The sequence below is a fragment of the Panthera leo genome, chromosome E3, assembly GCF_018350215.1.
Source record: "Panthera leo isolate Ple1 chromosome E3, P.leo_Ple1_pat1.1, whole genome shotgun sequence".
Lineage (NCBI taxonomy): Eukaryota > Metazoa > Chordata > Mammalia > Carnivora > Felidae > Panthera > Panthera leo.
The window spans coordinates 39,831,394-39,843,755 of NC_056694.1; the positions used below are offsets into that span (position 1 = coordinate 39,831,394).

Sequence of the window (12,362 nt, forward strand, 5' to 3'; positions counted from 1 at the left end):
TGGCCCAGCTGGTTAAGTGTCCAACTTTGGCTCAGGTCATGATCTCACAGCTCCTGACTTCAAGCCCCAGGATGGGCTCTGTGCTGACAGTTCAGAGCCTGGAGCCTGTTTCGGATTCTGTGTCTCCCTCTCTCTGCGCCCCTCCTATGCTCACGCTCTCTCTCTCAAAAACAAACCCTGAGGGGCGCCTGGGTGGCTCAGTCGGTTAAGCGTCCGACTTCGGCTCAGGTCATGATCTCGCGGTCCGTGGGTTCGAGCCCCGTGTCGGGCTCTGGGCTGACGGCTCAGAGCCTGGAGCCTGTTTCAGATTCTATGTCTCCCTCTTTCTCTGACCCTCCCCTGTTCATGCACTCTCTCTCTGTCTCAAAAATAAATAAATGTTAAAAAAAAAAAAAAACCTTGAAAAAAAAAAAAAGAACGGGGGCACAAAGAGAACTCCAGTGTGAGGTGGGAGCCCCGCATCAAGCCACCTCACTGTGGCCACGCAGCCACGCACATACCCCGCCTCACTTACAGAAAAAGAACAGAGGCCCCTATGTCCCGCCCAGGAACTGGTCTTCTCTGTGACGCCCCTTTGCTAGCGAGAGCCAATCTGAGATGTTACAAGCGTGGCTTGCCCATTGATCTGACCGCTCTCTAGAAGTGGGGTGGGGTCAGAGGGCATACGCACCGAGCTCCCGCTGTTTGCAAACACCCACTGTGGACGGCCGAAGCTAACGCCTCTCCACTCACGCCTACCACTGTGACTGGCTGTCTGCCTTCCTTCTTCTCCTGAGCCGAGGGGGGTGGTACAAGGCATCTAGGGAGGCGAGCGTTAAACATCAACCCCCCTTCTGGATCTGGGTGGGGTCATCACGCACTCACAGGGCTGTGCAGGAAGGAGGCTCCGAGGGCATCCCTGCAGCGGTCCCCTGGCAGCACGGCTCAGGGAGGGAAGTTGCTGCCGGGGGACTCCGGCTGCAGCCCCACACCTGCGGATTCAGAGAGTTCACGCTGGAAGGTAGACACCCTCTCACGCCCTCAACGTGACCTGCTACTGTCAGCCTTGACCTTGTTTTCCGGGTGAGGTCGTGTCCCATCTGGCTCCTTCCTGCCTCCCCGCGCACAGCCCACACCCGAGGGGGAAGGAGCCGCGCTCCCCTCCCAGCAGGCGGAGGTTCTACACAAATTACGTGGAACCTTGCAAGGAAGTTCATCCCTTGTCCCCCACAGAGTCACCCAATCACCGATGGCATTGGTCCAGACGCATGCGTGTTTAATATTTACGGGTCATAACCCAACTGTAAACATTCATAGCAAACAGGAATCCTTGCTTGTCCAGAATAATCCTGACCATCACGTTACCTCTGGGCTTTACTGTGATGGTTCCTCACTGAGACTGAGGGCGCCCGGTGCCGTGTCTGAGGTTACCCGGACCTTCGGACCCCCAGCTCAGGGCCCAGGGCTCTCCAATCTCTGGCAGCCCCTAAAACTGATCCTCTGGACACTTTCAAACTTATCAAAACACGCCTTCCTCACATCAGATCAACCATGAGGCATCAGGCCCGCGTGCCTTTCCAGAAGCCCAGGAGCCCACCCTCTCCCTGTGCGGGCCCTCCCAACAAGACCAAGACAGAGCCTAAGACAGAGCCAAACGAACTGGCTTTGCCATCAAGCTGGCCACACACGCCCTGAGCAGAAAGAACCAGGAAGAGTCTCAGCCAACGACTCGGGCGACTCAGGTACAAGGTCGAGTGAGAGCTCCCCCAAAATCGCATCCGGGGAGAGCACTCTGCCTCAGGGCAGCTCTCGCCCGCTGGGCAGACGGTAGCGTCAGAAACCACCTCGACCAAGGACTTCGCCTGCCGTCCAAGGCTCCTTGGGTGCACACAAGCCGTTCAAAGAGGCCACAAACTCAAAAACTGTAGCAGGCGGCTGGGGGGGGAGGGGAGCCAAATGACCCACAAGGCCACAGCTGGTGGCTTCCAGGAGGCTCCCTCTGCCCAAAGACGAATTTTTAAGGCGACCCGCACTCCCCGGCACGGGGGGGGGGGGGGGGGGGGGGGGGGGGGGGCAGGGGGTGAATTGGGGCTCGCCAGAGCAGCGGTGATACGCACAGCCCAGTTACCATCGGGCCTGTTCACAGAAATAAGCCCCCGGAACTGAACAGGGGCATCTGTAAGGGAAGATGCCAGGCTGGAGCCAGAGCAGAAGTCACACGGCTGGCCCCACTGGCCCCACCCGTCGGGGGCTCACACCTGAGGGACGGGCCTGCAGACCACCCGACAACACAATCAGGGAGGAAAGGGACCTGGGTGCGGGAAGGCCGTGACTGCAGAGGTGGCAGGGCCGACCAGCCCTCCACCAGCAGGGGGCTGGGGACGGCAGGTGAGTCTAGCTGAGACGAGGAGCAGGGATCTGGGGAGAGTACACGAGCTCGGGGCGGGGGGACAGACACGGCAGCCGGCGACGGGGGCCAGGCCGAGGGAGAAATGCATGCACACAGAAGCTGCAGACCGCCGAACGGGGGTGGTCAGGGCACCGGCTGGAGCAGCTATGAGAGGCCGAGGGGCCACGCTGCCTCCACCTGACTGGGGAAAAAAGCAAGCGGTGGCCAGGGGAGACCTGAGAGTGTGGGGTCGGGGCCTTTCCCAGAAAGAACTCCCAGAGACTTCCAGCTGGGGCCCAGGAGACGTCTAGGACATGACGGGATTTATAAATCGAGGCACAGAATTGGGGACACGTTAGATTTGGAATCCCTCACCCACAAACGGGGACAGAGGCCCCGGGAGCACTAACACGGCCCACGGAGAGCACGCAGGGGCACAGAGCTCAGTACGCCCTTGGGATGGTCCCAGGAGGGGCTAAGGAGGAGAGAAGACCGGGCAGTTACAGGGCTGGAGAGCCGCGAGTCAGACACTTGGCTGGGGGCTGGGATCACCTAGCAAGGCTGACAGTGCAGGAGGGCTCCAAGGCCAACACCGGAGTCGGGGCCAGGGGGCAAAGCACACGGTGCCACTGGGACGACGGGAGATGGGGCACGTGGCAGGGGCCTAGTGCCACCTCCATGGCAGGAACGGCCTCTGCAGTTGGGCTAAGCAAACAGGAGAACCCCAAGCTCCTGGACGCCGTGAGGGTGAGGGCAGAACGCAGCAGCATCAGACCTGGCTTTGCCTCGTGGGGCACAGAGCTCCAGCAGGTGCGGGAAGGGGCAGCACACGAAAGGGACCGGGAGGGCGACAGGAAAGTGGGAGAGGGCTTGCTCTGGTGAGAGGAGAAGGCACTCCCCAACACGAGGCGGGGAGGGCCGCGTGGACGCTGCCACCCCCGTGGGGGGCCCGTGGGAAGAACGAGACAGGGAGCAGCCCAGGCCAAGTCTCCCTGCTCTCCCCGGGCTCTGAGAGGCTATCAGCTTGAACCCTGGGGAGGTCAGCACTTCAGGGACCTCGGTGAGCAAAGGGAAGAAAACCCCACGCATCTTCAGCCCTGCATCTCAGAGAAGGGCGCACGCGTCCACACAACAGCGATGCTCCCCGAGACGGGCCTACTCACCCTGCCTGGATGAGCTCGTTCAGCTTCGTGGCATTCTTGTCGTCCATACCTAAACGCAAAATAAATAAACGTGAGCACGGAGTAGTTCGGAGCAAACTGGGTCAACGGTCCCAGGTTGTTATCTTCAAGTAGAAAGCAAACACCCCGGTTCCTTTACGGAACATTCGGAGATTTCCAGAACACAACCCCTCCGGCAGCCGTGGCTCCTCCGGCAAAGCCGGTGCTGAAGGGGCCATCCGCACCTGCACGGCCCTCCTTCCCTCGGGACTTTCTCAGGGGAAGCAAGCGCTGCCTGCCTCCTGCCCAGACCCCCGGCACGCTGCACCTCTCCTCATCCCTGGCCTCCGAGCTCAGAGACTCGCTTCTCAGGGCGCCCGGCAGGCACACTTCTCCCTCTGGGCACGGTATCGTCGGTCGGGGATGCCTAGGTGCCCGGGGTGGACGAATGACAAACCGAGACCCTGTGCGTTCACTGGAGCAGACGCCACGTTCCTCTGCCCTCCCAGGGTTACTGCTGTCCTCAACAGAAGACACGGAGGTGGTGGGGGTTTGAGGGTCATTGCAAAATTCTTTGGACTCTTCCGTACGTTTTGGGGAAACGAAATTAACAGGCCATAAACACACATCCAGGCGGAAAACCAAGACAAGAACAAAATCCTTAGAGCGGCCAGAGAAAAGTGGCGCATCCCCTCCAGAGGCGCAAGGACACAACGGTCAGCATGCTGCCTCTCACCAGAAACAGCGCAGGCCAGAGACGGGGGAATAACAGCTTCAAAGTGAAGACAGGGAAAACTATCAAACCGGAGCTCCACATCCGGCAAAAACACCTTTCGAGAACGAACACAACCTAAGGGCTCCTGGGTGGCTCAGTCGGTTAAGCGTCCGTCTCCTGATTTCGGCTCAGGTCATGACCTCACGGTTCATGGGCTCGAGCCCCACGCTGGGCTGTGAGCTGACAGTGTGGAGCCCGCTTGGGATTCTCGCTTGCTCTCTCCCTCGCTCTCGCTCTCAAAAATAAATGTTAAAAAAAGGTTAAGGAAAAGAAAAAGAAAACAACATAAAGCTTTACGGATGACTCACCGCTGAAAGAATTCACAGCCACGCACAACAACCGCGTGGCGAGAAAGACCAACGCGAGCCCTGCAGACCGAAGGGAAATGGTGCAGAGGGAGCAGCCGCTGGGAAAGAGGCGCGGCAGGGGGGAAGCAGGTGCGCAGCCAAGCAGCCACCCTGCAAAGAAAAGCTGCCCAGACACACGGTGTCTCCCCGGCCCCCCAACACCAGCCCCTATCGCAGAAGAGCCCCCGTGTGAGACTCAGTCCTGGGGGCAAGAAAACCTGTCACTTAGCGGCCCAGGAGCCTACGGTCACTCGTTTTCATCCAACTGGAGCGTCCTGAGCCCCAGGGACAACGCCCAGGACAGGAGCTGCCACGATGCTAGACACGAGCAGCGCGTGTCCGAATCCCAGGAACACAGCAGGGACACCACGTCCGCTGCTTCAGGATTCGTGAGTCTGGAGACCTCAGGGAGAAACAGGCGTGTCCACCGCTGGCACGCCCTGAGCACGCTTCGTGCACAGCCCGGAAGCGGCTCCCAACGAGCAGTCACGAGAGGCTGTGGCCTGGGGGTGCCCTGCACGAGGCAGTACCCCGAAGCCTGCCCTTCCCTGCAGACTCACAAAACGACACAACAGTGTCCCCGCAAATGGACCCGTCGGGGGAGTGTTGTGGGGGGTGGGGCGCTCAGGCAGGGCCTCATGGGGTGCGTGTGCGAGAGAATGTGCAAGTATGACGTGCAACTGGGCTGGGAGGAACCGACGAGGCACCACCGGCAGGACTGGGTCAGCTGAGCTGCGGGGCGGCAGGAAGAGGTGCTGAGGTCCAAGCGCAGGGGATCCTGCGATAGCCAGGGAGGGTGACGGTAAGCCGCCTAAAGTTAGGGAGCAAGGCGCTGACAGATCAAGGCCAGAGTCACGCAAAGTCAGACTGGCTGAGACACGGGCACGGCAGGGACAAAGAAGGGGCCCCGCACACCACCCACCAGAGGACACGGGCGGGGAGCCAGGCTGGCCTATGCGGAGCAATCCATAAACGCCCGTCCCCCCCTCCTCTGCTGCTTCCACGCCCCTGCCCCGCTGCCCCCTCTGAGCGGCCCCCTCGCACGGTCTCATGGGGCCTCGGGAGCAGCCCTCTGGGTGAGCGCTCTTCCCCCGTGCGACGGTGGCCAGGGACACCTGCAGAGACCAGCGCGCCCCTCTCCTTGGAGGTCACACGGGGGGGCAAGGTCGGCCACGAGCTGCTCGGCGCCCCAGGAAGGCCAGAGCAGCCGACGTCTATCGGAAATCTGGGTGCAAGGAGACGAGCGGCGAGACACCCGCGGAGGGACCTGGACCCTCCCAAGTACCAGTGTCTCGGGAGACCAAACGTGAGGCTGTTCTCGTCTACGGGCCCAAGGGGTGCCACAGGCTCAAGTGGGACCACGTCCCCGACTGGCGCCCGGACAGGTGCGTTGGGTTTTCCGGGAAAACTGAACGCGGACGGGTACTAGGGAAGACGGCAGCACGTCGAGTGGTGACAGGAAGGCGGGCACGCATGACAACATGCCTGGGTCTAGGACGCCTGAGCGAGAGGGCGCGCACGTGTGGGGAGGGGTGCACGGACGTGGCCAATGTCGACGACACGCCGGCCTGAGGGAAAGTGAGGGTCTGTGGGGCCGTGGTGCTCGCCAGTGCACCACACGTAAGACGTTTTCAAGAGTCAAGTCGGGGAAAGGAGAAGAGCTGTGGCAGTAAAGACCCAACGGCGACCGTACGGCAGGCCCCGTGAGGAGCAGCCACACGTGCGGGGAACCCCTGGAGCCCCATACTCACAGCCCCCAACCTTCTTCCGCAGCTCGCCATAGCAGATCAGACCATACAGCTCCTGGGACGACTTCTTCAGCCCACGGGAGAACACTGAAAGATGAAGGACGGACAGCATTAGGGGGGAAGACACACACGCCTGGGTCGGCCAGCTCGTGGCACGGGAGGGGTGTGAGGGACGTTGACTCCGGGGACACGGAGTGGCGAGCCCACAGGAACACAGGGCTGCTTTTCAAATCTGCAAAGTGAGAAGTTAAACAAGAAACCTGGGGAGGGGCTAGAAGATGAGTGATGTCCAGGCAGCGCGATGGCCCCCAGGAGGAGAAACCGGGAGGGGGGAGTGGCCAGCTTCGGGGAGGCGGGGGGGGGGGGGGGGGGGGGGGGGAAGGGCGTGACCACTCAATCTGTCACATATCTCTCTGCGCACACACAGAATCCGCCCGAGTTCCGTGTGAGGCTGGCAGTCCCAGGACCGGGGAGGTGGGGTGTCGGACCATCTCTGACCGGTGACCAGCCCACCCCGGGCCCCGGGCCACACGGAAGAGGAGCCACGGCCCCTACGATTACAAGTATTGACACCCAACTCCTCAGCAACAGACCCCCTTCATGGGGAAGCAATGCATCCGGGTCAGACGCCACACATCCCCGCCCGCACCCTAGGTCCTGGCCTCTGGTGTGAGCAGAAGGCTTCCAGAAGCTCCTGAAATGACTCAAGACAGACTCGGGACAGAATGTGTCCCTTTCACACACCTCTCTTTCCTGCTGAGCTGTTGCCTGGAGCCGTCCTGGACCCAGACAGCATGCAGGGACGGCAACGCAGAAGGAGGGCAGGCCCTAGGTCCCTGGCACCCGCCTGGACCGCCTACGCGCTAAGGTCTGAGACGCGAGAGAACCCTTCCATACCACCCAAGTTCCACGGCAGCTGCAAGCAAACTTGGATACAAGTTATCAGCCCAGCCCCAGCAGTCTGGTGGCTCTCATGTCGCCTCACAGAGCCGTGACCGGTGCACCTGAGCCTCCACTGTCCTCACGACTGCTCTCTCCGCCTTTCCGAAGTCGCAACGTTCACCCACGTGTAATTAAACCACCAGGCAAGGAAAACTACGATATATCAACAGCTAGAAAATAAGACCTCGAATAAACGATCTAAAACAAAAGCTCCAAACCTCGCACAGGCTGCGAGGAGCCGGGGACTGCTAACACCACCGGTCAACTGCTCCTCAAGGTTCTCCTGACAAAGACACAAGGTCTCACCGGATTCCCACAGGAGATCGCTACTAAGGATGCTTTAGGGTCCGCTGGGCAGAGGACGAACAAGCACGGGTCGTACCGACAACAGAACGGTGACAGCCATACAAGAGAACGAGGCTCTAACGCCCGCAGTGACGTCAGAGGTCACACGCAGAAGGCCACACGCTGTTTGGTACCGTCCGTGTGAAGCGTCCAGAGCAGCGAATCTACGGCTGCAGCGGCTGAGGACCGGTGGGCGGCTGGGCAGCGCCGAGCCCTGAACTAATGCCCGTGCGCCACGAAGGGGCGGCCGGCTGCCACCAACGTGCACCAACGTGCTCGCTGGGATCGGCCAGAAACCCAGGCGGAGCCGCCAGCTCAACGGAAAGAAGGCTCTTCTCATGGGCCACTATTCTGAGACGCCAAGAAGCACACAGGTCAGGTAAAGGACAGCGGGGACGTGGGCCACATCGTACAGAAGGCTGGGTCTGAGCCCGCAGGGCCTGCTGTGGAACCAACATGAGGTGCAGGGGTGGGACCCGAGAGCAGCGGCTCGTCCACCACTCGGCCCAGTCAGGGAAAGAACCGAAGAGGAGTCGCACCTGCCGGGACCAGGGGGTTTCAGGAGGCCATCCAGGAGGAGGAGGCGACAAAAACACAGAAAATCGACCCTAAGTGCCTCTCAAATCCGACCAAGAGAAAACCCCTGTGCGTGGTACTGCATCTGCCCTGGGGACCTGAGTGTCCCCAAAACAGTGGCCACTCTGCCCACAGTGTGGTCGGCATGAAAGACAGCGTGCCCGCCGGCGGTCCCGGAGTCACCTCCTCCCTCTCGCCCCGCAGCTTTCTCACGTGAAGAGAGCTTTCCGGGACCAGCCCCCGGGGCAGAGCCCCCTCTCGTGGATGACTGAAAGCCGCTAGAGAACAGGATGTGCAACAAAAAAAAGTATTAAAAAAAAAAAACACAAAGAGCCAAAGAACTACGACTGTGCCTGCGGCCGCCGGCACAAAAACATCTGTGAAAATGATGGATGTGGTCGAGTCTCGGACTCGACAGTACCTGGACCGGTGGTGATGTTTTCAAATCAATTAGAGATCCGAGCAGCGCTCTCAGGCAGGGGTAAGCACAGCCAGCAAACACATGGACGCCGTGGGGACAACCTGGTCAACGATGACACGTGGCTGACTGGCCACCACGCACCGAGGCCAGCAGACGATCTTCCGTGACTGGTCACGTGGACACCGAAAGCAAATGAACAAAACAGTATCGGCAAGAGGGCTGCCGACTCTGACCGGGTGGTCCCCATCCACGGAACGGGCAGGCCGCTAGAAGGTGCTGGACCCACCCATCGCTCCGTGATCTGCTCCGCCCCGAGGCGCCAGCGGAAGGCGCTCCAGCAGTGAGAAACGACGGCACTTGCTGGCCGGACAACAGCTCAGCATGGCCACCCCCTGGGCACAATCGGGCACCGCACACGGGGCCTTGGTGGGAAGGCAGACGTGCCGCGAGGGGGACGAGACGCTCAAGATGAGACGCAGCTCGTTTCACCTGTCGTGTAAATTTACCCGAAGAAAGGATTTCTGGGGGAGACTGCCACGTGGACAGGGACGCCGCATTACTTAAAAACACGAGAAGTGAGGTGCCAGTCTGAAAGAAAACATTTGCGGTAACGCCGACTCAAGGAAACAAGGCTGAACAGAAAGCACACGGAGAAATCCCACAGTGGCGGGAGAAGGTGGCCTGCAAGTCGACGCACAAAGGAGGGAGGGTGAGCCACTGTGCTGAGAACGCGGCGGGGGCGTCTGGGGAGAGGGCGCTGGCTCGGCCGTGGGGCTCGGCTCCCCCGCTTACCGTCGGGAAAGGATCTCCGCGTCCGAACCCGGGTTTTCTCGTGTGCCCTCGGGGTGGCGTGCTCAGCGAGCACAGAGCGGGCCAGCCCGCAGACCACAGGGGGCAGGGAAGGATCCGGGCCCGGCAGACGCGGCCCCGCTGTGGATCTGGCGACGTGAGGGGCAGACTAGGAAGGGCAGGACCAGACGGGGAGAAGAGCGATGCTCTAGAACAGGACCAAAGGGGACCAGGCAGTGGGGACAGACCCCAGAAGCTCTGAGGTATGACCAGCAGGACTCTGACTGGCGGGTGACAGATGTCCACAAAGATTCAAAGGGAAGAAGCTTCAAGGGACGGTGTCAGGTGATAACCGTGACCATCTGGAGCTCAGGCGCCCCCTCCCCAAGGGCTCCCCGACGGGCCAGTGGCAGTGAGAAAGGATTCCTCTAGGATAGCGGTCGCCAAATGCAGGCCAAATGCAGCCCACGGCCTCTTTTCGTGAAGGAAGTATTTGGGGAACACGGCAATACACACGTGCGTACATCTGGTCTACAAATGAGCTAAGGCAGCAGAACGTGGCAGTTTTGTTAAAGACGGTAAACCCCGAAGCCCCAAATATTTACCATCCGGCCCTTGACACAAAGGCACACCCCTTGAATCGTGCTCTCTGGGCCTTTCTAAGGTCAGAGGAGGAACCCCAGGTGCCGGGGGGGGCCAGGGAAGAGGGGCGGATGGGTCACCCTGGGTGGTGCTGGCTCCCGCGTGACTAAAATACACCCCAAAGTGCCGAGGGAACGGCCCACAGGCGGGGCCCAGGCGGCAACATGGGAGTCCCCAAGGGCTGACACAAAGGGCTCACGGCAAAGGCTCAAAGTGGGGATGACCACCGCTATCTAGGTCGTCCTACGTGAGGGTTCGTATTGTTTACACAGAAGGGTCAGAAATGAACGGAGTCGGTAGGAGCAAACGTCTGGAAGGACAGAGCTACGAGAGCGGCTGTGGAAATGAAGACCAGTGTCGAGAAAGGTGGAATCAATGATCAAGTGCTGGCGCGACCCGTGGGGACAGAGGGGTGGTCAGAATGGCTGCTCCGAGAGGGACGTCAGACCCGCACTGGAGGATGACCCGGGTGGGTGAACTGAAGACAGGGCTACCCAAGCCTGGCCTCAAACCCAGAGGTGAGCCTCGGGAGAGCCAGCCCTCCACCCTGGCCCTGCCCAACCCCCGCCCCGAGGAGCCACCATCGGGGAGAGAAGGGTGGGCGTTGGCTGTGTGTGTGCAGTGGGGGGTCCGATCCTGGCCTGCGCACCTGTGGCCGCCTCTCCTCATCCACTGTGGTGACCTCCCCTCCCAGTGGGGGACACAGGCCCAGAGCACGAGGAATGCGTTCAGCTTAACGGCCGGCGGTCACCAGAGGTACCAGCAGCCGGAGCACCGTGAGGCACCGGAGCCCTGGCAGCAGGGCCGGGTGAGAGCCACGCCGCAGTGTGTCTGATGGGTTTGCTGGAAACCAGCTCCGACCAGGAGCCGGCCGCGCCTCCCACCTGCCCAGGAGCCAAGCCTCGGCACACTCACCGTTATCGAAGTCAATGTACTTGGTGATCTTGTGCCACGTGCGGTAGTAGAAATGGCGGACCTGCTCTTTGTTCTTCACCATGCTCGCGGGCTTCCCTTTCTTCTTGTACTTGAGGGCGATGTTGTTCTGGATGGCTTCAAAGTCTTTCCCGTGCTGGAAAATCAAGCGCACGTTAAAGGCACAGAGCTTACAACAAGGCAGGCTTCCGTACCGCACAGACGCTTCCCGGGAAAGGAGAAAGCCGAACGGACCGTGCAGCGGTCAAGCACGTGTCCTTCACGGCATCGGCTTCAACCTCGCCTCTCCAGAACCTCAGGGGTTTTTTTGTTTTGTTTTTCGTTTTTCTGAAACCCCAAAGACGTGCGTGAAGACTGAGGTTTTAAGTGGAATAATGGATGAGGCAGCAATAGAAACTCAGGGATAAAACTGTCATAGCACGGGAGACCAAAGAGTAGGACCCCAGAGCAGGAGGACACAATGCTCATGGCTCAGATGAAAAGGTTAATGCCCAGAGTCCCCTAGAGACCATGAGAGAAGACAGCACCATGAAGACAATTGTGCGAACACAGAACAGAAAGACGAAGGAGCTCAGAGTGTTGTATACCTGACCTCTTAAAACAATACAACCATCCAGAAACATCCTCGCTGCTCTGGTCAAACAAAATGCATCCTATACTCAAATACGGGCCGCAAATATAAACACTCAGAGAACCACAGAATACGCTCTGAATACATCTACGAGCCATCCTTCCTTCAACATCTTCGTGCAAAAGCTGAGAATTTCTGAGAATTTCAGATTGGAACTGACGCTCCAGAGAACACCGACACCACCAGCACTGTGCCAGAGCTGCAGATGCCATCGAAGCTGAGGCAGTGAGGAGTCCTGGGGAGAGCCCAGAGATGACAGCATGCCAGCAGCACTGTGCACCCCCGGCACCCGTATCTTGGTTTCTAAATCCCACTTCCCGAGAGGAACCGGGGCCTCTTGGAGAGATGGGAGCAGGGAAAGTACCAGTGAGGCTGGAATATCTTGCTGTGCACGGATCCAAGTGCCGACGGCACCACAGGAGCCTGGGGGAAGAACACAGGAGGCAACCTGAAGAGGCTCCCAGTGGCCAAATCTGCCGCAATATGGGCAACAAGACCAACAATGGTGTGAATAGACTGTGACGCAAAGACTAGCCTACGTATCCCTGAATCCACATGTAAAGGAATTACTGAATTCACACCTAAATAGGGGAGACGAAAGAGCTTTTTCTTGAATGAGATTTCCAACTAATAAGTGTAGGAATAACGAAGTCAGAAAATCGTGAAGGACAAACGCTGTAACAAT

General features: G+C 59.7%; 1 protein-coding gene across 4 annotated transcripts in view; it reads right to left on the reverse strand.

The window, feature by feature from the left end:
* Window positions 1-12,362, reverse strand: part of CRAMP1 (cramped chromatin regulator homolog 1) — a 57,073-nt gene that overhangs the window by 27,481 nt on the left and 17,230 nt on the right. For all 4 annotated transcript variants that reach the window (XR_006197987.1, XR_006197988.1, XM_042922858.1 and 1 more), the window contains 3 exons: window positions 11,029-11,182; window positions 6,402-6,485; window positions 3,532-3,580 (listed from right to left, as the gene is read on the reverse strand). Coding sequence is in view for 2 of the 4 variants with exons in the window: in XM_042922858.1 (XP_042778792.1) it covers window positions 3,532-3,580; window positions 6,402-6,485; window positions 11,029-11,182 (287 nt within the window). In the remaining 2 variants the exon portion in view is untranslated. The remainder of the gene's footprint in view (window positions 1-3,531; window positions 3,581-6,401; window positions 6,486-11,028; window positions 11,183-12,362) is intronic.